This window comes from Bubalus bubalis, chromosome 18 (assembly GCF_019923935.1).
Source record: "Bubalus bubalis isolate 160015118507 breed Murrah chromosome 18, NDDB_SH_1, whole genome shotgun sequence".
Taxonomy (NCBI): domain Eukaryota; kingdom Metazoa; phylum Chordata; class Mammalia; order Artiodactyla; family Bovidae; genus Bubalus; species Bubalus bubalis.
This window is the reverse complement of record NC_059174.1, coordinates 62,322,979-62,350,142: the sequence shown is the minus strand read 5'-3', so window position 1 is coordinate 62,350,142 and position 27,164 is coordinate 62,322,979. Positions and strand designations below refer to the sequence as shown.

General features: G+C 47.6%; 1 protein-coding gene across 1 annotated transcript; it reads left to right on the top strand.

Annotated features, from left to right (window-relative positions):
- Positions 1–1,028: 1,028 nt before the first annotated feature.
- On the top strand, positions 1,029–27,061 carry LOC102403267 (leukocyte immunoglobulin-like receptor subfamily B member 3A). Its single transcript, XM_045163232.1, has 22 exons — positions 1,029–1,397; positions 1,499–1,534; positions 1,717–2,001; positions 2,253–2,552; positions 2,792–2,836; positions 9,767–9,920; positions 10,025–10,034; positions 10,127–10,292; positions 10,394–10,429; positions 10,612–10,896; positions 11,149–11,541; positions 11,686–11,730; positions 12,933–13,065; positions 20,363–20,427; positions 20,747–20,893; positions 20,995–21,030; positions 21,207–21,491; positions 21,745–22,044; positions 22,285–22,329; positions 25,043–25,165; positions 26,481–26,533; positions 26,613–27,061. Exons 1-22 carry the CDS (start codon positions 1,364–1,366, stop codon positions 26,751–26,753), a joined length of 3,117 nt encoding a protein of 1,038 aa, XP_045019167.1. The 5' UTR covers positions 1,029–1,363; the 3' UTR covers positions 26,754–27,061.
- The last annotated feature ends 103 nt before the right edge of the window (positions 27,062–27,164 follow it).

The following is a 27,164-nucleotide window of genomic DNA, read 5'->3' as shown; positions in this document are numbered from 1 at the left end:
AGGGCGTGGCCAAAATTAAATAAATAAAATAGTCTGTTTCCAGGCTGTCTCAAAAAATAAAAATAGGGAATTCCTTTGTGGTCCAATAGCTGAGACTCCTTGCTCCCAATTCAGGGGGCCTGGGCTTGGTCTCTGGTCAGGGAACTAGATCCCACCTGCGGCAGCTAAGAGTTTGCCTGCTGCAACTGAAGATCCTGTGGGTCACAGCTAAGACCTGGCGTGGTAAGATAAACACACAAATAACTGGATATTTAAAATAAAATAATAGATGATTGCTTGATAGACAGTAGAGAATGAATAGATGGTAGATAGATACAAACAGATTATTAATAGATAAATGACATCTAGATGTAGATATAGATAAGTGATTATTGTTGCTGTTGTTTAGTCCCTGAGTAGTGTCGGACTCTTTTCAAGTCCACGGACTGTAGCCCACCAGGCTCCTCTGTCCATGGGATTCTCCAGGCAAGAACATTGGAGTGGGTTGCCATTTCCTGCTGCAGGGGATCTTCCCGGCCCATGGATAGAACCCACGTCCTCTGCATTGCAGGCAATACTTCACCACAAGCCACCATGGAAGGCTGTAGATAGATGATAGAATTAGACAAATAAATGGTAGCTAGGTGGAAATGGCAACCCACTCCAGTATTCTTGCCTAGAGAATCCCAGGGATGGGGGAACCTGGTGGGCTGCCGTCTATGGGGTCGCACAGAGTCAGACACGACTGAAGCAACTTAGCAGGAGCAGCAGCAGGTAGATGATAATAAATGATCGATAGATAATAAATGCATGATTGATAGATGATATATAAGTAGACAGTAAAATGACAGATAATGATAGATAGACATGGATATGTGTATTCTCCGCAGTGTCAGAAGAAAGCAAGCCCTGTCTAACCTCAATAAACACGAGTGGGAGCAAACTCTGGGAGACAGTGATGGACAGGGAAGCCTGGCATGCTGCAGCCCGTGGGGTCTCAAAGTGTCGGACGTGACTGAATGACTGAACAACAACAACCTCTTGCTCTGAGTTGGAAACTTCAGTCGTTTCCTCAGTTCTGAGGGAAGCCCTCCTGAGCCACAGGCCTCTGAAGATTCAACCCCGACACCATGGTTCTCTCCGCCCAGCCATGAGCCAGTAAGCCCACAGAGGAGAAGTTCAGTTCAGTGTCTTCATGGTGTCAGCGACGTATGTATGCCCCACTCCCAACCCTGGAGGAAGAGGATGTGAACTGCCTTCACTACAGGGCTGAGAACTGAAAGCAACTGCACAGCTTCCTGTAAGTGTGGGTCACTCGACGGAGCAGTGTGCCTTTCATCAGAGGAGCAGGGCTGAGGCCGGTGGGCAGCCTGAACGTGGGATCATGTCCATGGTTCCTCCCTCACTGCTCTGTCTTGGTCAGTCGGGGAGAGAGGGTTAGGTGCAAATAGACAGCTAAGCAGGGCAGGGCTGGTGGTTCTTTAAGGCTGAGCTGTTCTCACTGAGTGTTTCTTTCTAGGGTTGTGTCTAAGCCAGAGCACTTGGGCACAGAAGGGTGAGTGTTCTGTGTGATAGTCCTGAGGACCCAGCAGGGTTTAAGCCAGATATCAGGTCTCTTGGCGGCTGGAAAGAGGGGACTCAGACTTTATAGTGGGGGTTGTAAGAGGGGGAGAAATAGAAGGGTGGAGGGAGAAACAGAAACGCTTGTGTGTCTATTACCTGTTCCCTGTGTTCTAGGAAATCTCCCCCCACCTCGTATCATAGCTCTGCCTGGATCCACAGTTCCAGCTAAGAGTCCTGTGGCCATCCTGTGTAAAGGACCTAAACAAGCTGAGGGGTACAGGATATCAAGAGTGGGAAGTCCTGAGCCCATTGACAAAGAGGAACAGATCACATCCAGGAAGACCAACACTTTGAGTTTCACAGAGATGACAACAGACAAGACAGGGCTGTACCACTGCTCCTATCAGAGAGGAGGCCTCTGGTCCCAGTTCAGTGACCCCCTGCAGCTGGTGATGACCGGTGAGGGGGACACAGAGGCAGCGGAGCCAGGCTGACCCCTCTGCTGAGGGATGGACCAGGCTTTGGGGACAGGAAGCAGGAGGACCAAGCCTTGTCCTTGGGGAGGTCTCCAGGATGATGCCGAGAGACTTCCTCAAGAGGGAGGGGGGCGAGGAGCAGAGAGAGACCAGAGCCACGTCGTCTCCCAGCGGACAAAAAGGGACAGTGCTTACTGACCCTTCCCTTCATCGCTGAACTTCCTTCTTTCTCAGGAGCTTATGACAAGCCCTCCCTCTCCAGCGTGGCTGGCACAGTGGTGGCTCCAGGGGAGAGTGTGAAGTTGCAGTGTGTCTCCAAAATCAACCATGATGTATTTATCCTCACCAAAGAAGATGGAAATCACGTCACCCAGAACCAAAGCTCCGCCCACCACGACGGAGGACGCCAGACCATCTTCCTCTTGAATCCAGTCTCCTCCACACAGGCGGGGACCTACAGATGCTACGGTGCCTTCCATGAGAATCCCTACGTGTGGTCTCAGCCCAGTGACCCACTGCAGCTTCAGGTCGAAGGTGAGGAAGAAGCCCAGTCCACCCACCTGCTCCCCGCCCTGGGGGCTGACTCCGTGCAGTTAAAGCACTGGCTGGGGAAGAGGACCGCAAGAGGGGAGTGTGTGAGTGCCATCGGCTTAGACACGCATCTCTGAGGGACGGGCCAGGGACGGGCCATGTGGGTCCCTGGGACTCTGGGAGGTGAGAGCCTGACTGGGCGGAAATAAGGAAGACCTCTCCCACTTCACCTCTGTTTTCAGGAACTACTGACTCTCCCAGAAGCACACAGCCCAGACATTCAACTGGTGAGTGACTGAGTTTAGGTGGAAAACTGAGAAGAGATTCTGTGTTCCCTTCTCTCTGACCTGGAGTGTTAACCACATGGATGCAGATGTATATGTTATATGTTATATGGATGTATATGTCTGTTAATCTCTCAGTCGTGTCCAACACTGCCACCCAATGGACTGTAACCCACCAGGCTCCTATGTCCATGGGATGGCCCAGGCAAGAACACTGGAGTGGGTTGCCATTCCCTTCTCCAGAGGATCTTCCTGACCCAGGGATTGAACCCTGGTCTCCTGCACAGCAGGCAGATTCTTTACTGTTTGAGCTACAAGGAACTCCAGGTATATATATGTATTTTATATATATGTAACTATTATTAAATATTATATATGCTTTGCAGAAAAATATTTACATAGACTATATTAATACATGTGTTATATGCATTTTCATTTTTGTTAGAATAAAAATGTGTCACATAATGACTGATTGGGAAAAACAGAGTCACACAGTGTAACAGAACAAGACTGACAGAAGGGGCTAGTGATTTAGAAGAGGGCTCAACAAGCAAGTCCCTCGTGGGTGTATTTTTAACAAATACTGGGATGAAATCAGAGGGGTGATCCTTGTAGAGAGCGCAGGACAGGCAGAGGAACCAGCCCTGGGCCAAGACCCAGAGGTAGAGACCCGCTCAGGAGCCCATGGGTAACAGAGGCCAGCGTGTCTGCTGCGGGAATGGTCAAATCACAGGAGATACCAAGTGAGGAGCAGGCCGGGCTCAGGGCAGGGACTGGCAGCCTCCAGCGCCCCAGTCCTGTCTTTCTTGACCCCAGAAGTCCAGTATCAGCACAGCACCTGTAATGACAGGAGGAAAGAAAGGTGTTTAATGCTTACCCCAAGGGAGTGGGCTGGGCGGGCTCGCATCAGGTCCAAAGGTCTGCAGAAATGAGCTTGAGTTTCAGGGTCCTTTAGAGGCATGGACAGCTTCCCTGGTAGCTCAGTGGTAAAGAATTTACCTGCCAAGTAGGAGACCCAGGTTCAATCCCCAGGTCAGGAAGATGCCCTGGAGAAGGGCATGGCAACTCACTCAATACCCTTGCCTGGGAAATCCCATGGATGGAGGAGCCTGGTGGGCCATAGTCCATGGGGTCACAAGGACACAGCAGAGTGACTAATCAACAACCACCAACAGGAATCGGCCCTTCTACCTCTTCTCTCTCAGCGCCTACCGCTTGGCATCCTTCCGTGGAGACTCAAGTCCGCCTGACCCTGGCTGCCCTGCTTCTCCTGGTCATGGTCATCCTGTTGGCTGAAGCCTGGTGCAGCCGGGGGGTGGGGGTCCCTCAGTGAAATCAGATGAGCCCCCGCCCCAGTGGACTGACAAGCGCCAATGACCCTCCTCTGGCATCAAAGCACTGTGCTCACCTGTGGGGGCAGGGGCAGCGGTTCCAGGGCCCTGGCTGGGTCACCCATCCGATGCAGCAGTGTACTCGCTTCCTGTGGAACCTGAAACAACGTATCAGAGGCACCGTGGACGAGAGCAGCCCATTGTGAATTCTTTTTCATTTCTAGAGATCAGAAGTCTAAACCCTGTCCCCAAGCCTGCACTACTTGCTACTTTCCCGTTGGTGTTCTTGCCTTTTCGAGCTTCTAGACTCTGCCTGTGCTCCCTGTCGTGGAGCTCTGTCCTCCAGACCCAGGAGGGGAGTGCCTCTTCTCCTCTCTGACCTCTGCTTCCTTCCTCCCTTCTAACCTCACACACCCCCAGCCTCCTGCTTCCCTCTTAACGAACACAGGGGACTTCCCAGTGGTCCATTGGTTAAGAATCTGCCCTGCGACGCAGGGGATGTGTGTTTGATGCCCAGTCAGGGAACTAAGATGCCATAGGCTGCAAAGCAGCTAAGCCTGTGAGCAGCAACCAAATGAATAAATAAATAAAAATAAAATTATATTTAAAAAAGACCCGTGACTATGTTGGGCACCCCTGCCCATGACAACCTTCGATAAACTCCCACCCAAGACCCTTAATTTCACCACATCTGCTGCTGCTGCTGCTGCTGCTGCTGCTAAATCACTTCAGTCGTGTCCAACTCTGTGTGACCCCATAGACGGCAGCCCACCAGACTCTCCCGTCCCTGGGATTCTCCAGACAAGAACACTGGAGTGGGTTGCCATTTCCTTCTCCAATGCATGAAAGTGAAAATTAAAAGGGAAGTCGCTCAGTCATGTCTGACTCTTCGCAACCCCATGGACTGAAGCCTACCAGGCTCCTCCATCCATGGGATTTTCCAGGCAAGAGTATTGGAGTGGGGCAGTGTCCCTTTTGACATGGAGGTTCTGGGTAGCTTTGCAAAACTATAATTAGAGGGCTGTTACCCTGCCTCCTGGAGATCACTGAGTCTGATCTTTGAGCCAGAAATCCTTGCTTTTATGCACTGTCTCACAGGAGAGACTTGGAAACAAGCAGGTTTTTTGTTTTGCTTTAATATTTAAGTCTTTATTGGATTTGTTATAATTTTGCTTCTGTTTTACATTTTGGTTTTTTGGCCACGAAGTATGTTGGATCGTAGGTCTCCGACCAGGGATTGAACCCACAGCCTCCTCATTGGGAGACAAAGTCTTAACCACTGGACTGCCAGGGAAGTACCTAGGAATAAATGTTTAACACTCTTTTCAGTTTAGAACAGGATGTGATTCAAACAGAGATGATACTTAATAAACTTTGCTTATGTGTAATGTGTACTTTCCTTAGAGTGGTTGTTCTTGCTGGGTGGCAAATGGGTCTAGGGCTAGCAATGCTGATTTTTTTTTTCCTTCAATATAGCCCTTGTGAAAGTAAAAGTCACTCAGGCATGTCTGACTCTTTGTGGAATTTAAAAATTCTAGAAAGCAACTGGAGAAGACGATGGTACTCCACTCCAGTACTCTTGCCTGGAAAACCCCATGGATGGAGGAGCCTGGTAGGCTGCAGTCCATGGGGTCACTGAGGGTTGGACACGACTGAGCAACTTCACTTTCACTTTTCACTCTCATGCATTGGAGAAGGAAATGGCAGCCCACTCTAGTGTTCTTGCCAGGAGAATCCCAGGGATGGGGGAGTCTGGTGGCCTGCCGTCTATGGGGTTGCACAGAGTCAGACAGGACTGAAGTGACTTAGCAGCAGCAGCAGCAGAAAGCAAGTATAAAAGCATGAACATTCATATTGGTTGGTTGGTTTGCAGAATTTAAGTTACACAGATGATTGTGATGTTAGCAACTGTTCCTCTTTGGGTTTTGGGGTTTGGGTTTTTGTTTCTGAGAAGAAACAGCTTTCAAAGCATGAGACTAAAACAACAGAATCACAGAAAGGCTAACTCACCCCCTGTTATAGTTGAGCTGATGAAATAGTTTGGCGACTTCTTAGCTCCAAGCTGTTTAAGTAAATAATAAATACCCTTGGACTTAAACCTCCGTGGATACCTCACAGAAAAATAGAGACACTAACTGATCACATGCTCTTCAGTCTCACCTCTGCCCCAAGACTCGACTCAGAGCTCTCTGCCATTGGCTGCTGTTCCCTCACCAAAGTCCCCTCCTTCTGCCTGTTCCTTACTTTTTCTCTGTGTCAGCATAGACCTAACTTTCCTTGGGTGTTTTCTCTGAATGCCTTCTCAGAGTCGGCTAGGTGTCCCTGTCATGTTCTAAATGACAGCTGAGTTCTGAAAAGCGGTAAGTATATGGTGAGCCATTTGCTCTCTTTGCAGGCACTCAGTTCTGCTCTCATAGGGCTTCCCAGGAAGCACTAGGGCTGAAGAAACCACCTGCTCATGCAGGATGGAAAAGACCCAGATTCAATCCCTAGGTCAAGAAGACTCCCTAGAGAAAGAACTGCCAACCCACTCCAGTATTCTTGCCTGGGAATTCCCATGGACAGAGAGGAGCCTGGTGGGCTACAGTCCACGGGTCACACAAGGGGTCAGACCTGACTGAGCACACATACAGCACGAAAGCAGGAGCGGTGATCTACGACCTTATGAGCAAGGCCATAATCCTATGAAACTTAGTTTCAAAAAGCAAAAGTGTGAATTTTAAATCATTTTCCTGGGTTACAAAATGCTCGTTTTCTTTGTTGTTTTTTTTTTTCATCATTTAAAAATCCTGAGGCCATGCAAAAACAGACAGTGGGATTTAGAACTCAATGATCCTCTCTTAGAATCTTTTTCTCCATACAGTTGAGTCCAAGTAACTTGAGACCAAAGACAAGGTTAACAAAGTCTCTGGAGATGGTTCTCCTAGAAAGCAGTTATGGGGGTGTTTTCAGGATTCCCTTTCGATGCCCTGGATGGAGGGAAAGAGGTGTGAGAGAAATGATACAAAGATAGAGGACATTAGATATTGACAGATAGATAGATAAGCAAGCGAAAAATGATATATATAAACAATGGATAGGGACTTCCCTGGTGGTCCAGTGGTTAAGACTCTGTGCTTCCAATGCAGGGGGCATGGGTTCAATCCTTGGCAGGGGAACTAAGATCCCACATGCCACAGGGCATGGCCAAAATTAAATAAGTACATAAAATAGTCTATTTTCAGAATCAACCTGCCTGACTTCAGGCTCTACTACAAAGCCACAGTCATCAAGACAGTATGGTACTGGCACAAAGACAGAAATATAGAGCAATGGAACAAAATAGAAAGCCCAGAGATAAACCCACACACCTATGGACACCTTATCTTTGACAAAGGAGGCAAGAATATACAATGGATTAAAGAAAATCTCTTTAACAAGTGGTGCGGGGAAAACTGGTCAACCACTTGTAAAAGAATGAAACTAGAACACTTTCTAACACCATACACAAAAATAAACTCAAAATGGATTAAAGATCTAAACATAAGACCAGAAACTATAAAACTCTTAGAGGAGAACATAGGCAAAACACTCTCCGACATAAATCACAGCAGGATCCTCTATGACCTACCTCCCAGAATATTGGAAATAAAAGCAAAAATAAACAAATGGGATCTAATTAAAATTAAAAGCTTCTGCACAACAAAAGAAACTATAAGCAAGGTGAAAAGACAGCCTTCAGAATGGGAGAAAATAATAGCAAATGAAGCAACTGACAAACAACTAATCTCAAAAATAGACAAGCAACTCCTGCAGCTCAATTCCAGAAAAATAAACGACCCAATCAAAAAATGGGCCAAAGAACTAAATAGAAATTTCTCCAAAGAAGACATACAGATGGCTAACAAACACATGAAAAGATGCTCAACATCACTCATTATCAGAGAAATGCAAATCAAAACCACAATGAGGTACGGTTTCATGCCAGTCAGAATGGCTGCGATCCAAAAGTCTACAAGTAATAAATGCTGGAGAGGGTGTGGAGAAAAGGGAACCCTCTTACACTGTTGGTGGGAATGCAAACTAGTACAGCCACTATGGAGAACAGTGTGGAGATTCCTTAAAACTCCGGAAATAGAACTGCCATACAACCTAGCAATCCCATTGCTGGGCATACACACCGAGGAAACCAGAATTGAAAGAGACATGTGTACCCCAATGTTCATCGCAGCACTGTTTATAATAGCCAGGACATGGAAGCAAGCTAGATTTCCATCAGCAGATGAATGGATAAGAAATCTGTGGTACATATACACAATGGAGTATTACTCAGCCATTAAAAAGAATACATTTGAATCAGTTCTAATGAGGTGGATGAAACTGGAGCCTATTATACAGAGTGATGTAAGCCAGAAAGAAAAACACCAATACAGTATACTAACGCATATATATGGAATTTAGAAAGATGGTTATCATAACCCTGTATACAAGACAGCAAAAGAAACACTGATGTATAGAACAGTGTTTTGGACTCTGTGGGAGAGGGAGAGGGTAGGATGATTTGGGAGAATGGCATTGAAACATGTATAATATCATATAAGAAACGAATCGCCAGTCCAGGTTCGATACAGGATACAGGATGCTTGGGGCTGGTGCACTGGGATAACCCAGAGGTATGGTACGGGGAGGGAGGTGGGAGGGGGGATCAGGATTGGGAACATGTGTACTGGTGATGGACAGGGAGGCCTGGCGTGCTGTGATTCATGGGGTCGCAAAGAGTCGGACACGACTGAGCGACTGATCTCATCTGATCTGATCTGTACACCCATTGGTGGATTCATGTTGATGTATGGCAAAACCAATACAATATTGTAAAATAATTAGCCTCTAATTAAAATAAATAAATTTAAATTTTAAAAATATATAAATAAAATAAAAATAGGGAATTCCTTGGTGGTCCAGTAGATGAGACTCCTTGCTCCCAATTCAGGGGACCTGGGCTTGGTCTCTGGTCAGGGAACTAGATCCCACCTGTGGCAGCTAAGAGTTCGCCTGCTGCAACTAAAGACCCCATGGGCCGCAAGTAAGACCTGGTGCGGTCAAATATACACACAAATAACTGGATATTTAAAATAAAAATAAAATAATAGATGATTGCTTGAGAGTAGAGAATGAATAGATGGTAGATAGATAACAAACAGATTATTAATAGATAATTCACATGTAGATGTAGATATAGATAAATGATTGTTGTTTCTGTTGTTTAGTCACTAAGTCATGTCGGACTCTTTTTGACCATGGACTGTAGCCCACCAGGCTCCTCTGTCCATGGGATTCTCCAGGCAAGAATATTGCAGAGTGTTGCTATTGCCTCCTCCAGGGGTTCTTCCTGACCCACAGATGGAACCCACGTCCTCTGCATTGCAGGCAATGCTTCACCACGAGCCACCACGGAAGGCCATACAGAGATAGTAGAATTAGATAAATAAATGGTGGCTAGGTAGATGATAGTAAATGATGGATAGATAATAAATGCATGATTGATAGATGATAGATGATAAATAAGTAGACAATAAAATGACAGATGATGATAAGTAGACATGGATATGTCTATTTTCCACAGTGTCAGAGGAAAGAAAGCCCTGTCTAACCACAATGGACACGAGTGGGAGCAAACTCTGGGAGACAGTGATGGACAGGGAAGCCTGGCGTGCTGCAGCCCATGGGGTCTCAAAGAGTCAGACACGATGGAGTGTGAACAACAACAACAACCTCTTGCTCTGAGTTGGAACCTTCAGTCGTCTCCTCAGTCCTCAGGGAAGCCCTTCTGAGCCACGGGCCTCTGAAGTTTCAACCTGACACCATGCTTCTCTCTGCCCAGCCATGACCCAGTAAGCCCACAGAGGAGAATTCAGATCAATGTCTTCGTGGTGTCAGCTACGTCTGTATGCCCCACTCCCAACCCAGGAGGAAGAGGATGTGAACTGCCTTCACTACAGGGCTGAGAACTGAAAGCAACTGCACAGCTTCCTGTAAGTGTGGGTCACTCGAGGAGCAGTGTGCCTTTCATCAGAGGAGCAGGGCTGAGGCCAGTGGGCAGCCTGAACGCAGGATCATGTCCATGGTTCCTCCCTCACTGCTCTGTCTTGGTCAGTCGGGGAGAGAGGGTTAGGTACAAATAGACGGCTAAGCAGGGCAGGGCTGGTGGTTCTTTAAGGCTAGGCTGTTCTCACTGGGTGTTTCTTCCTAGGGTTGTGTCTGAGCAAGAGCACTTGGGCACAGAAGGGTGAGTATTCTGTGTGATAGTCCTGAGGACCCAGCAGGGTTTAAGCCAGGTATCAGGTCTCTTGGCCGCTGGAAAGAGGGGATTCAGACTTTAGAGCGGGGGCTGTAAGAGGGGGAGAAATAGAAGGGTGCAGGGAGAAACAGAAACACTTCTGTGTCTATTACCTGCTCCCTGTGTTCTAGGAAATCTCCACCTGCCTAGTATCACAGCTCTGCCTGGATCCACAGTTCCAGCTAAGAGTCCTGTGACCATCCTGTGTAAAGGACCTAAACAAGCTGAGGGGTACAGGATATCAAGAGTGGGAAGTCCTGAGCCCATGGACAAAGAGGAACAGATCACATCCAGGAAGACCAACGCTTTGAGTTTCACAGAGGTTACAACAGACAAGACAGGGCTGTACCACTGCTCCTATCAGAGAGGAGGCCTCTGGTCCCAGTTCAGTGACCCCCTGCAGCTGGTGATGACCGGTGAGGGGGACACAGAGGCAGCGGAGCCCGGACTGACCCCTCTGCCGAGGGAAGGACCAGGCTTCAGGGATAGAAAGCAAGAGGACCAAGCCTTGTCCTTGGGGAGGTCTCAGGGATGATGCCGAGAGACTTCTTCAAGGGGGAGGGGGGCGAAGAGGGGAGAGAGACCAGAGCCACGTCTGCTCCCAGGGGACAAAAAGGGACAGTGCTTACTGGCCCTTCCCTTCATCGCTGAACTTCCTTCTTTCTCAGGAGCTTATGACAAGCCCTCCCTCTCCAGCGTGGCTGGCACAGTGGTGGCTCCAGGGGAGAGTGTGAAGTTGCAGTGTTTCTCCAAAATCCATGATGTGTTTATCCTCACCAAAGAAGATGGAAATCACGTCACCCAGAACCAAAGCTCCGCCCACCACGACGGAGGACGCCAGACCATCTTCCTCTTGAATTCAGTCTCCTCCACACAGGCGGGGACCTACAGATGCTACGGTGCCTTCCATGAGAATCCCTACGTGTGGTCTCAGCCCAGTGACCCACTGCAGCTTCAGGTCGAAGGTGAGGAAGAAGCCCAGTCCACCCACCTGCTCCCCGCCCTGGGGGCTGACTCTGTGCAGTTAAAGCACTGGCTGGGGAAGAGGACCGCAAGAGGGGGTAGGTGTGAGCGCCATCAGCTTAGACACACATCTCCGAGGGACGGGCCAGGGACGGGCCATGTGGGTCCCTGGGACTCTAGGAGGTGAGAGCCTGACTGGGCAGAAATAAGGAAGACCTCTCCCACTTCACCTCTGTTTTCAGGAACTACTGACTCTCCCAGCAGCACACAGCCCAGACATTCAACTGGTGAGTGACTGAGTTTAGGTGGAAAACTGAGAAGAGATTCTGTGTTCCCTTCTCTCTGACCTGGAGTGTTAACCGCATGGATGCAGATGTATATGTTATATATTATATAGATGTACATGTGTGTTAGTTGCTCAGTCGTGTCCGACTCTGTGACCCCACAAACTGTAGCCCGCCAGGCTCCTCTGTCCATGGGATTTCCCAGGCAAGAACACTGGAGTGGGTTGCCATTCCCTTCTCCAGAGGATCTTCCTGACCCAGGGATTGAACCCTGGTCTCCTGCATAGCAGGCAGATTCTTTACTGTTTGAGCTACAAGGAACTCCAGGTATATATATGTATTTTATATATATGTAACTATTATTAAATATTATATATGCTTTGCAGAAAAATATTTACATAGACTATATTAATACATGTGTTATATGCATTTTCATTTTTGTTAGAATAAAAATGTGTCACATAATGACTGATTGGGAAAAACAGAGTCACACAGTGTAACAGAACAAGACTGACAGAAGGGGCTAGTGATTTAGAAGAGGTCTCAAAAAGCAAGTCCCTCGTGGATGTATTTTTAACAGACACTGGGATGAAATCAGAGGGGTGATCCTTGTAGAGAGCGCAGGACAGGCAGAGGAACCAGCCCTGGGCCAAGACCCAGAGGTAGAGACCCACTCAGGAGCCCATGGGTAACAGAGGCCAGCGTGTCTGCTGCGGGAATGGTCAAATCACAGGAGATACCGAGCGAGGAGCAGGCCAGGCTCAGGGCGGGGACTGGCAGCCTCCAGCGCCCCAGTCCTGTCTTTCTTGACCCCAGAAGTCCAGTATCAGCACAGCGCCTATAATGACAGGAGGAAAGAAAGGTGTTTAATGCTTACCCCAAGGGAGTGGGCTGGGCAGGCTTCCCACCAGGTCCAGAGGTCTGCAGAAATGAGCTTAAGTTTCAGGGTCCTTTAGAGGCATGGACAGCTTCCCTGGTGGCTCAGTGGTAGAGAATCTGCTTGCCAAATAGGAGACCCCAGTTCAATCCCCAGGTCAGGAAGATGCCCTGAGAAGGGCATGGCAACCACTCCAGTACACTTGCCTGGGATATCCCATGGATGCAGGAGCCTGGTGGGCCACAGTCCATGGGGTCACAAGGACACAGCTGAGTGACTAATCAACAACCACCAACGGGAATTGGCCCTTCTACCTCTTCTCTCTCAGCGCCTACTGCTTGGCATCCTTCCGTGGAGACTCAAGTCCACCTGAGCCCGGCTGCCCTGCTTCTCCTAGTCATGGTCGTCCTGTTGGCTAAAGCCTGGTGCAGCCGGAGAGGGTTCCTCAGTGAAGTCAGATGAGCCCCCACCACAGTGGACTGACAAGCACCGATGACCTCCGCTGGTATCAAACCACTGTGCTCACCTGTGGGGGCAGTGGTTCCAGGGCCCTGGCTGGGTCACCCATCCGATACAGCAGTGTACTCGCTTCCTGTCAAACCTGAAACAACGTACCAGAAGCACCGTGGACGAGAGCAGCCTAATGTGAATTCTCTTTCAGTTCTAGACAGCAGAAGTGTATACCCTGTCCCCAAGCCTGCACTACTTGCTACTTTCCCGTTGGTGTTCTTGCCTTTTCGAGCTTCTAGACTCTGCCTGTGCTCCCTGTCATTGAGCTCCATCCTCCAGACCCAGGAGGGGAGCGCCTCTTCTCCTCTCTGACCTCTGCTTCCTTCCTCCCTTCTTGCCTCACACACCCCCACCCTCCTGCTTCCTTTTTAATGAACTCTTGTGGGGACTCCCGGTGGTCCAGTGGTTAAGAATCTGCCCTGCAATGCAGGGGCTGTGTGTTTGATGCCCAGTCAGGGAACTAAGATCCCACAGGCTGCAGAGCAGCTAAGCCTGTGAGCAGCAACCAAATGAATAAATAAATAAAAATAAAATTGTATTTAAAAAAAGAACACAGGTCTACATTGCCTGCCCCCCGCCCATGACAACCTGTGATAAGCCCCCACCCAAGACCCTTAATTTCACCACATCTGCAGTGTCCCTTTTGACACGGAGGTTCTGGGTAGCGTTGCAACACTGTAATTAGGGGGCTATTACTCACCCTGCCTCCTGGAGACCACTGAGTCTGATCTTTGAGCCAGACATCCTTGCTTTCATGCACTGTCTCACAGAAGAGACTCAGAAATAAGCACGGGTTTTTGTTTTGCTTTAATATTTAAGTCTTTGTTGAATTTGTTACAATTTTGCTTCTGTTTTACATTTTGGTTTTTTGGGCCACGAGGCATATTGGATCGTAGGTCCCCGACCAGGGTTTGAACTCACAGCCCCCTCATTGAGAGGCGAAGTCTTAACCACTGGACTGCCAGGGAAGTACTTGGGAATAAATGTTTTAACACTCTTTTCAATTTATAAGAGGACATGATTCAAACAGAGATGATACTTAATAAATTTTGCTTATGTGTAATGTGTAAATTCTTTACAGTGGTTGTTCTTGCAGGATGGGAAATGAGTCTAGGGCTAGAAATGCTGAATTTTTTTCCTTCAATATAGCCCTTGTAAAAGTGAAAGTTGCTCAAGCGTGTCCAACTCTGCGGAATTTAGAAATTCTAGGAGGGGCCAAGATGGCAGAGGAGTAGGACGGGGAGAACACTTTCTCCCCCACAAATTCATCAAAAGAACATTTAAACGCCAAGTAAATTCCACAAAACAACTTCTGAATGCCAGCAGAAGACATCAGGCACCCAGAAAAGCAACCCAAGTCTTGGAAAGGAGGTAGGAAAAAATATAAAAGACAAAAAAAAGAGACAAAAGAGGGAGGGACGGAGTTCCATCCCGGGAAGGGAGTCTAAAAAGAGAGAAGTTTCCAAACACCAGGAAACCTTCTCACTGCCGAATATGTGCCGAGCTTTGGAAGCACAGAGGGCAACATAACAGGGAGGAAAAATAAATAAACAATTAAAACCCACAGATTGGGAGCCCTACAGTAACTCCCCCAGCGGAGAAGCAGCGCAGACGCCTGCACACGCCGGCTGCATCGCTTAGAGTAAGAACCTGGCCTGAATACCCTGAGCGCTATCTGAGTGAAATAATTTGGGCTAGCAAACCAGACTGTGGGATATCTACCACGTGAAAAGCCAGCCCTAACCTAAGACACCGCCAGGCCCGCGCACAGAACAAAGGACTGAACAGATAGCCGGCTGCAGACCTTCCCCCTCCAGTGACAGGCAGCCAGAACCAGAAGGGGGCAATCACAGCCCCAGAGAGACTTTATCTATAAAACTGTAAGCAGGCTTCTTTGCTAACTAAAACTTCTTGGGGGTCTGGACGGTCAACATCTGCCTGAGAAGGTGCGCTGGTTGTACACCCAGATAACCGAGCAGTGGGGAGGCGATAAGTCGCAGCAATTGCGCTCACCAAACACCTCATCACCTGAGCTGCTCGGAGCTGGGAAGAGCACAAAACGCAGGCCCAACCGAGTCTGCGCCTCTGAGGACTACCCGAGTGCGTGAACCTGAGCAGCTTGGACCTGGGAGGTGCAGGCAGCCCAGGGCCGGCCACGGATGGTTCCCGGCGGAGCAACCTAGAGCCTGAGCAGTGTGGGCAGGCAGGCTACACGTGCCATGAACGGGGGCAGACCCAGTGTGGCTGAGGCACTGCGAGCGCATACCAGTGTTATTTGTTTGCAGCATCCCTCCCTCCCTCCCCACAGCACGACTGAACAAGTGAGCCTAAAAAAAAAAAAAGTGTCCTCCACCTTCCCCTTTGTGTCAGGGCGGAAACCAGACACTGAAGAGACCAGCAAACAGAAGAAGCTATAACAGAGGGATCCGCCTTGGAAGCTACAGGCAATAGATTAAAACCCTGTGGTTACTACCGACTACGTAGGAAGGGGCCTATAGATCTTGAGAAGTACAAGTCGGACCAAGGAACTAGCCAAAAATGAACTGAACCCACAATACTCACAACAAAACCGGAGGAAGTCCTAGATATATTTTTACTATTTTTACGATCATTCTTTCTTTCTTTTTTTTTTAATTTTTTAAAAAAAATTTTAAGTCCTCTATTATTCCTTTAATTTTCACTTTTATAACCTATTACTTTGCAAAAAAAAAAAAAGACCCTATTTTTTTTACAGCAAACTTCATATATATATTTTATATAATTTTTTGACCTTTTTATTTTCTTCTTTTCTTTAACATTGTATTTTTGAAATTCCAAACTCTACTCTAGATGTTTAATTTTAGCTTTTTGGTATTAGTTATCAATTTTGTACCTATATTTTCTTTATAATTTTTGCGACCTTGTTTGTTTTTGTTTGTTCGTTTTTTCTCTCTTTCTTTTCCTTCTTCTTTTCTTTAACATCGTATTTTTGAAATTCCAAACTCTACTCTAGATTTTTAATTTTTGCGTTTATGTATTTGTTACCAATTTTGTACCTTTAAGAACCCAATCTTCAGGACCCATTTTTCACTAGGGAGCAAGATTACTGGCTTAACTGCTCTCTCTCCCTTTGGACTCTCCTTTTTCTCCACCAGGTCGCCTGTGTCTCCTCCCTAACCCCTCTCTACTCTACCCAACTCTGTGAATTTCTGTGTGTTTCAGACGGTGGAGAACACTTAGGGAACTGATTACTGGCTGGATCTGTCTCCCTCCTTTTCATTCCCCCCTTTTATCCTCCTGGCCACCTCTGTCTCCTTCCTCCTTCTTCTCTTCTCTGTATAACTCTGTGAACATCTCTGAGCAGTCCAGCTGTGGAGTGCACATAAGGAAGTGATTACTGGCTAGCCCACTCTCTCCTCTATTGATTCCACCTCATCTCATTTGGGTCACCTCTAACTCCGCCCTCCCTCTTCTCTTCTCCATGTAATGCTGTGAACTTCTCTGGGTGATCCTCATGGTAGAGAAACTTTTCATCTTTAACGTAGATGTTTTATCAATGGTGCTGTATAGAAGGAGAAGTTCTGAAACTACTGTAAAAATAAGACCAATAACTGGAAGCAGGAGGCTTAAGTCCAAACCCTGACTCCAGGGAACTCCTGACTCCAAGGAACATTAATTGACAGGAGCTCATCAAACGCCTCCATACCTACACTGAAACCAAGCACCACACAAGTGCCAACAAGTTCCAGGGCAAGACATACCAAGCAAATTCTCCAGCAACACAGGAACACAGCCCTGAGCTCCAAGATACAGGCTGCCCAAAGTCACCCCAAAACCATAGATATCTCATAACTCATTACTGGACACTTCATTGCACTCCAGAGAGAAGAAATACAGCTCCACCCACCAGAACACCGACACAAGCTTCCCTAACCAGGAAACCTTGACAAGCCACCTGTACAAACCCACACACAGCGAGGAAACGCCACAATAAAGAGAACCCCACAAACTGCCAGAATACAGAAAGGACACCCCAAACTCAGCAATTTAAACAAGATGAAGAGACAGAGGAATACCCAGCAGATAAAGGAACAGGATAAATGCCCACCAAACCAAACAAAAGAGGAAGAGATAGGGAATCTACCTGATAAAGAATTCTGAATAATGATAGTGAAATTGATCCAAAATCTTGAAATCAAAATGGAATCACAGATAAATAGCCTGGAGACAAGGATTGAGAAGATGCAAGAAAGGTTTAACAAGGACCTAGAAGAAATAAAAAGGAGTCAATATATAATGAATAATGCAATAAATGAGATCAAAAACACTCTGGAGGCAACAAATAGTAGAATAACAGAGGCAGAAGATAGGATTAGTGAATTAGAAGATAGAATGGTAGAAATAAATGAATCAGAGAGGATAAAAGAAAAACAAATTAAAAGAAATGAGGACAATCTCAGAGACCTCCAGGACAGTATTAAATGCTACAACATTCGAATCATAGGGGTCCCAGAAGAAGAAGACAAAAAGAAAGACCATGAGAAAATACTTGAGGAGATAATAGTTGAAAACTTCCCTAAAGTGGGGAAGGAAATAATCACCCAAGTCCAAGAAACCCAGAGAGTCCCAAACAGGATAAACCCAAGGCGAAACACCCCAAGACACATATTAATCAAATTAACAAAGATCAAACACAAAGAACAAATATTAAAAGCAGCAAGGGAAAAACATCAAATAACACAAGGGAATTCCCATAAGGATAACAGCTGATCTTTCAATAGAAACTCTTCAAGCCAGGAGGGAATGGCAAGACATATTTAAAATGATGAAAGAAAATAACCTACAGCCCAGATTATTGTACCCAGCAAGGATCTCATTCAAATATGAAGGAGAAATAAAAATTCTAGAAAGCAAGTGGAGAAGGCGATGGCACCCCACTCCAGTATTCTTGCCTGGAAAATCCCATGGATGGCAGAGCCTGGTGGGCTGCCATCTATGGGGTCTCACAGGGTCAGAGATGACTGAAGTCATTTAGCAGCAGCAGAAAGCAAGGATAAAAGCATGAACATTCATATTGGTTGGTTGATTTGGGGATTTAAGTTACACAGATGGTTGTGATGTTAGCAATTTTTCCTCTTTGGGTTTGGGGTTTGCTTTTTTGTTTCTGAGAAGAAACATGTTTCAAGGCATGAGATTAAAACAACAGAATCACAGAAAGGCTAACTCACCCCCTGTTACAGTTGAGCTGATGAAATAGTTTGGGGACTTCTTAGCTCCAAGCTGTTTAAGTAAATAATAAATACCCTTGCACTTAAACCTCCATGGATACCTCACAGAAAAACAGAGATCCTAACTGACCACGTGCTCTTCAGTCTCACCTCTGCCCCAAGACTCGACTCAGAGCTCTCTGCCATTGGCTGCTGTTCCCTCACCAAAGTCCCCTCCTTCTGCCTGTTCCTTACTTTTTCTCTGTGTCAGCATAGACCTAACTTTCCTTGGGTGTTTTCTCTGAATGCCTTCTCAGAGTTGGCTAGGTGTCCCTGTCATGTTCTAAATGACAGCTGAGTTCTGAAAAGCAGTAAGTATATGGTGAGCCATTTGCTCTCTTTGCAGGCACTGAGGTATGCTCTCATAGGGCTTCCCAAGGAGCACTAGGGCTAAAGAACCCACCTGCCCATGCAGGAGATGGAAAAGACCCAGATTCAATCCCTAGGTCAAGAAGACTCCCTAGAGAAAGAACTGCCAATACACTCCAGTATTCTTGCCTGGGAATTCCCATGGACAGAGAGGAGCCTGGTGGGCTACAGTCCACGGGTCACACAAGGGGTCAGACCTGACTGAGCACACATACAGCACAAAAGCAGTAGCGATGATGTATGACCTTATGAGCAAGGCCATAATCCTATGAAACTTAGTCTGAAAAAGCAAAAGTGTGAATTTTAACTCATTTCATGGGTTACAAAATGCTAATTTTCTTTGGTTTTTTTTTCAGTCATTTAAAAATCCTGAGGCCATGCAAAAACAGACAGTGGGTTTTAGAACTCAGTGATCCTCTCTTACAATCTTTCCTCCAAACCGTTGAGTCCAAGTAACTTGAGAGCAAAGACAAGCTAAACAAAGCATCTGGAGATGGTTCTCCTAGAAAGCAGTGATGGGGGTGTTCTCGGGATTCCCTTTCAATGCCCTGGATGGAGGGAAAGAGGTGGGAGGAGGGAGAGAAATGATACAAAGATAGAGGACATTAGATATTGACAGATAGATAGATAAGTAAGCGAAAAATTATATATATAAATGATAGGGACTTCCCTGGTGGTCGAGTGGCTAAGACTCCATGCTTCCAGTGCAGAGGGCATGGGTTCAATCCCTGGCCAGGGCACTAAGATCCCACATCCACAGGGCGTGGCCAAAATTAAATAAATAAAATAGTCTATTTCAAGGCTGTCTTAAAAAATAAAAATAGGGAATTCCTTTGTGGTCCAATAGCTGAGACTCCTTGCTCCCAATTCAGGGGACCTGGGCTTGGTCTCTGGTCAGGGAACTAGATCCCACCTGGGCAGTTAAGAGTTTGCCTGCTGCAACTTAAGATACCATGGACCACAAGTAAAACCTGGTACCATCAAATAAACACACAAATAACTGGATGTTTAAAATAAAATGATAGATGATTGCTTGATAGACAGTAGAGAATGAATAGATGGTAGATAGATACAAACAGATTATTAATAGATAAATGACATCTAGATGTAGATATAGATAAGTGATTATTGTTGCTGTTGTTTAGTCCCTAAGTAGTGTCAGACTCTTTTCGAGCCCACGGACTGTAGCCCACCAGGCTCCTCTGTCCATGGGATTCTCCAGGCAAGAACATTGGAGTGGGTTGCCATTTCCTGCTGCAGGGGATCTTCCCGACCCATGGATAGAACCCACGTCCTCTGCATTGCAGGCAATACTTCACCACAAGCCACCATGGAAGGCTGTAGATAGATGATAGAATTAGACAAATAAATGGTAGCTAGGTGGAAATGGCAACCCACTCCAGTATTCTTGCCTGGAGAATCCCAGGAATGGGGGAGCCTGGTGGGCTGCCGTCTATGGGGTCGCACAGAGTCAGACACGACTGAAGCGACTTAGCAGCAGCAGCAGCAGGTAGATGATAATAAATGATCGATAGATAATAAACGCATGATTGATAGATGACAGATGATAAATAAGTAGACAATAAAATGACAGATAATGATAGATAGACACAGATATGTGTATTCTCCACAGTGTCAGAAGAAAGAAAGCCCTGTCTAACCGCAATGGACATGACTGGGAGCAAGCTCTGCGAGACAGTAATGGACAGGGAAGCCTGGCATGCTGGAGCCCATGGGGTCTCAAAGAGTCAGACACGACTGAGTGTCTGAACAACAACAACCTCTTGCTCTGAGTTGGAACCTTCAGTCGTCTCCTCAGTCCTCAGGGAAGCCCTCCTGAGCCACAGGCCTCTGAAGTTTCAACCCCGACACCATGGTTCTCTCCACCCAGCCATGACCCAGTATTCCCACAGAGGAGAAGTTCAGCTCAATGTCTTCATGGTGTCAGCTACGTCTGTATGCCCCACTCCCAACCCAGGAGGAAGAGGATGTGAACTGCCTTCACTACAGGGCTGAGAACCGAAAGCAACTGCACAGCTTCCTGTAAGTGTGGGTCACTCGAGGGAGCAGCAGTGTGCCTTTCATCAGAGGAGCGGGGCTGAGGCCGGTGGGCAGCCTGAATGCGGGATCATGTCCATGGTTCCTCCCTTGCTGCTCTATCTTGGTCAGTCTGGGAGAGAGGGTTAGGTACAAATAGACGGCTAAGCAGGGCAGGGCTGGTGGTTCTTTCAGGAGGGGCTGTTCTCACCGGGTGTTTCTTTCTAGGGTTGTGTCTAAGCCAGAGCACTTGGGCACAGAAGGGTGAGTATTCTGTGTGATAGTCCTGAGGACCCAGCAGGGTTTAAGCCAGGTATCAGGTCTCTTGGCCGCTGGAAAGAGGGGACTCAGACTTTACAGCGGGGGCTGTAAGAGGGGGAGAAATAGAAGGATGGAGGGAGAAACACTTGTGTGTCTATTACCTGTTCCCTGTGTTCTAGGAAATCTCCCCCCACCTCGTATCATAGCTCTGCCTGGATCCACAGTTCCAGCTAAGTGTCCTGTGACCATACTGTGTAAAGGACCTAAACAAGCTGAGGGGTACAGGATATCAAGAGTGGGAAGTCCTGAGCCCATGGACAAAGAGGAACAGATCACGCCCAGGACGACCAACACTTTGAGTTTCACAGAGGTTGCAACAGACAAGACAGGGCTGTACCACTGCTCCTATCAGAGAGGAGGCCGCTGGTCCCAGTTCAGTGACCCCCTGAAGCTGGTGATGACCGGTGAGGGGGACACAGAGGCAGCAGAGCCGGGACTGACCCCTCTGCCAAGGGAAGGACCAGGCTTTGGGGACAGGAAGCAGGAAGACCAAGCCTTGTCCTTGGGGAGGTCTCAGGGATGATGCCGAGAGACTTCTTCAAGGGGGAGGGGGGCGAAGAGGGGAGAGAGACCAGAGCCACGTCTGCTCCCAGGGGACAAAAAGGGACAATGCCTACGTGACCCTTCCCTTCATCGCTGAACTTCCTTCTTTCTCAGGAGCTTATGACAAGCCCTCCCTCTCCAGCGTGGCTGGCACAGTGGTGGCTCCAGGGGAGAATGTGAAGTTGCAGTGTTTCTCCAAAATCAACCATGATGTATTTATCCTCACCAAAGAAGATGGAGATCACATCACCCAGAACCAAAGCTGTAGCCCCCAGGACGGAGGACGCCAGACCATCTTCCTCTTGAATCCAGTCTCCTCCACACAGGCAGGAACCTACAGATGCTACGGTGCCTTCCATGAGAATCCCTACGTGTGGTCTCAGCCCAGTGACCCACTGCAGCTTCAGGTCGAAGGTGAGGAAGAAGCCCAGTCCACACACCTGCTCCCCGCCCTGGGGGCTGACTCTGTGCAGTTAAAGCACTGGCTGGGGAAGAGGACCGCAAGGGGGAGGGTCTGTGAGCACCATCAGCTTAGACACGCATCTCTGAGGGACTGGCCAGGGACGGGCCGTGTGGGTCCCTGGGACTCTGGGAGGTGAGACACTGACTGAGCGGAAATAAGGAAGACCTCTCCCACGTCACCTCTGTTTTCAGGAACTACTGACTTTCCCAGCAGCACACAGCCCAGACGTTCAACTGGTGAGTGACTGAGTTTAGGTGGAAAACTGAAAAGAGATTCTATATTCCCTTCTCTCTGACCTGGAGTGGAACGGGGCTTACTACAGACAGGGCCAGCTTTTTAAGAAGGCTTCTGATGTCTTGGGGCATGGAGAACACAGATATAGCAGGTAGGGCTGCTCTCCCTAAGGGAAAGAAGATTAGACAGTCTACAGATTGCAGATAAAGCCAATAGGATCCATAAATACCATTTATCAGTGATCCATAATTGACAATATTCTAAAATTCATTTATCAGTAATCCATAATTGACAATATTCTAAAATTCATTTATCAGTGATCCATAATTGACAATATTCTGGACTTCCCTGGTGGCTCAGACAGTAAAGCATCTGCCTACAATGCGAGAGACCTGGTTTCATTCCCTGGGTGGAGAAGATCTCCTGGAGAAGGAAATAGTAACCCACTCCAGTATTCTTGCCTGGAAAATCCCATGGACGGAGAAGCCTGGTAGGCTTCAGTCCTTGGGGTCGCTAAGAGTCGGACATGACTGAGCGAATTCACTTTCCCTTTTCACTTTCATGCATTGGAGAAGGAAATGGCAACCCACCCCAGTGTTCTTGCCTGGAGAATCCCAGGGATGGCAGAGCCTCGTGGGCTGCCGTCTATGGGGTCGCATAGAGTCAGACACGACTAAAGCGACTTAGCAGCAGCAGCAGTATGAACTTGCTTCCTGTCCTAAGACATGTCTCAGAGTCTGTACTGTGTGTGTGTGCGTGTGTGTGTGTGTGTGTGTGTGTATTGGGGGGGTGCCATTCATAGACAGATACCTACAAGGAGCTTCCAAAGCTGGAGGGGTCCTCAAGAGGAGGGTTTGCTCTTGGACTCCTTGCTCTTGAGTTGACCATGCCCTCCTAGAGGTTAGACAAGGGCAAAAGAAAGCGAGGAGAAAAAAGGGCCCAAGAGAATAGGTGCCCCCATTCTCAGGACTTTCTCAGAGAGTAATAATAGTCTGCTTTGAAATGGGCATCCCCTATTTCAAAGTCAGACGGGGCACAAGGCCGAGGGCCTGAGGGCTGTGGGGAGAGAGAGAGAGAGGATCTGAGGGGATGGGGTTTCACTCACCCTTGTAACCGATGGATGAAAAGCGGGCTGGTGTGTGGATGTCAGTCCAGCAAGGCAAGTGGAGAGTCCCATCCTGGAGATCATCTCAGTTTCTTGGCAAAGAGAGGGGACCACCGGAGGTGGACTTGGGAGAAGAGCCCACCCAGCTGCGGTGGATCTTCCCTCCCGGGTTTCAGCACCAGAATTAAGGCGAGTGCAGAGAAAAAGAGAGTGAACCAGGCAGTCAGGCAAGAAAAGGAAATTTATTAGAGGGAAAAGAGGGGTGACTGGCTCTTAAGGAGAACCAGCCTCCTCCCTTTCTTATGGAGTCCTTCTTATACCCCACCAATGAAAAATTCTCTGAAGAGATGGACACGTAGCCGGAGGTCTGGAATCTGGTGGTCTCGCAGCTTTGAGAAGATGGGCACCAGTGAGATAACAGGGTGCCGTATGGGCAATTTGGTCAGTCTCACAGATCACTGTGAAACTTTATTCTTTGTTTGCGAGGTCGACATAATGAGCTGCCTTATCAGTGAGACCCCACGTGGGCCCTATCACCTATGAGATGGATAGAACCTTGATTGGAAAACTGCGGGCGGGGCGGGCAGGATGGGGGTGTGAAATGTGTGCTCTATCCACCTCACAGCCTATTTGTTTTTTAAAACATATATTTTTTTTCTGTATTGGAATCTAGCCAACACAGAAAGAATTTTTTTGTTGTCCGTGGTTGCTTTTGTGTAATGAAATGAGTACTTTTCCTACACATTTCCATAGGATGGCTCAAATCAGTTCTTGGAATGAGCCCTCCCCTGAGCCTGGCTAACACCATATTCTTGATTCACCACTGCTGGCTCTTTTCTGAGCTGTGCTTCCTCTGCGCCAGTGGTCAGTAAATATTTCCTGTAATAGGCCTGTTACTCAGTGGGCGGATAGCTGGTCTCTTTCTCAACTGCTCAACTCTGACCCTGTGCACAAAACCAGCCACTGACAATATGCAGAAGCAAGCGAGCCGAGGTCGAGCTCTGATGAAACGATAGATACAGGCTCTGAAGCTTGAATTTCAGTTCATTTGCACTTGTCGCAAATTGTATTCTTTCTTTCTTTCTTTATTATTATTATTATTTTTGGATTACAGTTTAAAAATGTAAGTCTATTCTGAGCTTAAGGGCCACAGGAAAACACAGGTGGGCGGGGGGTTGATCTGTGTGTAATCATCTGCTGGTCTCTATAAGGATACAAATTTCCATTTCTGAGTGGCTTCTCTTTTAAATCTTTATTGGATTTGTTACAATGTTGTTTCTGTTTTATGTTTTTTTGGGGGGAGGGGGTTGGCCATGAGGCATGTGGGATCCTAGCTCCTCGATCAGGGATGGGACCAGCACCCCCTGCATTGGAAGGCGAAGTCTTCACCACCGGACCTCCAAAGACATCCCTCCAAGTGCTCTGCTATCTATGACTTCATGGAGCGAGCAAACGAGGTGGTCAAAGCTCATTCCTCTTTTCTAAAAAACGGGGTCAGCAATTCTGAGCTTGGGGATTGTGGTGGGGTCTGAGGAAACACTCAGAAACCGTGCTGTGTGTGAAGGCTCTTTACACAGGGTGTCTGCTCCAGCACTGTGTCCTCTTTGCAGCCCTGTCTGGCAACCTAGCCTCCCAAGACAGACGCCTAGGCATCTGGATCGGTGTCCCGGTGGCCGCGGGTCTCCTGCTCCTAGTCTTTCTCATCCTCTACTGTCTGCGCAAAGCCAAAAACAGTAGGTCCTTGACAGCAGGAGGGGGAGCCTGTGCAGAGATCCCTGGGACGCAAATCCCACTGGGGAAATGGGGCGGGGCACTTGCTGGGGGAGGAGGAGGGGCTGAGGGGTCCAGAAGCAGTGAGGAGTGGGCTGTTTTGCTGGTTCACGCTGTGATTGTGGTAACTGCCTTCCAGAAGACAGGGCTGGGGGGAGTCTACAGCCACCCTCCCGAAAACATGACCTTCTCTTTGTTATGTTCACGAGATTGTTGTTGTTTTTGCTGTGTCACTTTTCATTATCAAAGATGAAAAAATGAGAAAATTCAATCGGGGAAGATGAGATGTAAACACTCTTTTAAGCTGCTGGTGAAAGTATACACGGATTCACAAACATAGTCACCATGGCATTATTTACATTACAAAACAATGTCATAAAACAATATATAAAACGTAAATATACCAAAATGGTGTCATAAAACAGAGGATATAAACCATATACGATGCTACAACTAACGTAGCCATTTAAAATATTGTTTAGGAAACACCTCTAGTGACAAAGAGAAATATTGAGGCTATAATGTTGTGTGTTTAAAATTACAGATATAGAGAACAAACTAGCAGTAAGACTAATGGGGAGGGGAAGGGCAATTAAGGGGTAGGAGATTAAGAGGTACAAACTAGTAGGTACAAAATAATCTACAAGGATGGGACTTCTCTGGTGGTCCAGTGGCTGAGACTCCACACTCCCAATGCAGGGGGTACAAGTTTGATCCCTGGTCAAGGAACTAGATCCCACATGCCACAACTAGGGGGAAAAAAAAGATCCCAAATGCCCCAACAACAAAATGGGGAATGTAGCAATATTTTATAATAACTATAAATGGAGTTTAACCTTTTAAAACTGTATATCATTATACTGTATACCTGTAACTTATGTTGTATGTTCAACAGTACTTCAGTTTTTTAAGAAATGACCCTCTCTTTGTCTGTTCAAACTGCTGTAACAGAACACCATAGACCAGGTGCTTCAAACATCCAGCATTCATTTCTGACAATTCTGGAGGCTGGGAGGTCTGAGATGTAGGTGCTGGGATTCAGTTCCTGGTGAGGGTTCTCTTGCAGATGGTCACCTCTCCTGGCAGAGAGAGTGAGCTAGAGCTCTGGCTGAACATGAGAATCCCACCCTCAGGACCCCATCAAAACCTCAGTTCCTCCCAGGGGCACCATCTCCAAATACCATCACGTGCAGATCCCCACTGCAGCAGATGAATCTGGGGGGAGGGGGAGTGGGGACACAGATACACAGTCCATAACAACCTCCCCTTTCCCTCTAGATGCTGCGAGGAAAGAGAGACACCCAGAGGCAGCTGACCGGGTGAACAGACAGGTGAGGGCTTCCTCCCCTAGATTGTACCTTGGATGCCCCGTGTCGCACCCCCATCTCATATTCTCCCTTCCTTCCTCAGGCCTCTGAAGCTGCAGACCCGCAGGAGGTCACCTATTCCCAGGTGACCTGCCATGTCCCCCACCAGGGGACAGCTGGGACCCCCTCCTGGGTGCCCAGACAGACCCAGAGCAGCGAGTATGTGACGCTGGCCTTCGGATAAGCCAGGCACCAGCACTTCATCTGGGCGGCAGAGCTCACAGCTACCTCTGGTAGCTCCCTCCTCTAGAACTGAGGTTCCAAACCTGACAGTCAGCTTGGTTGAGGGAGCCCACATTCTTCAGAAGGTCCTACTGCCCCCCCCCACACACACACCCAGAAATCTAGAGGCCTCAGCAACATCAGCCAGTCAGTCCCAGAATCTCTAATTGCCCAGGAGTTCCTGAGACCCTCTGAAGTCACCAGAAGAGTGACACGGTAATGTTTTGTAAGTTTTCATTATTCATTAATTAAATGTTGTTGTTCAGTCTCTGTCATGTCTGACTCTTTGCAACCCCATGGACTGCAGCACGCCAGACTCCCCTGTCCTTCACTGTCTCCTGGAGTTTGCTCAGATTCATGTCCATTGAGTCCG

Excerpts from the sequence above, each read along its gene's own strand:
- LOC102403267 (XM_045163232.1), top strand. The coding sequence starts at position 1,364 with ATGTCCATGGTTCCTCCCTCACTGCTCTGTCTTG. Across the intron at positions 10,293-10,393 it reads TCCCTCACTGCTCTGTCTTG|GGTTGTGTCTGAGCAAGAGC; the intron begins GTCAGTCGGGGA and ends GTTTCTTCCTAG. Across the intron at positions 21,492-21,744 it reads CCTGAAGCTGGTGATGACCG|GAGCTTATGACAAGCCCTCC; the intron begins GTGAGGGGGACA and ends CTTCTTTCTCAG.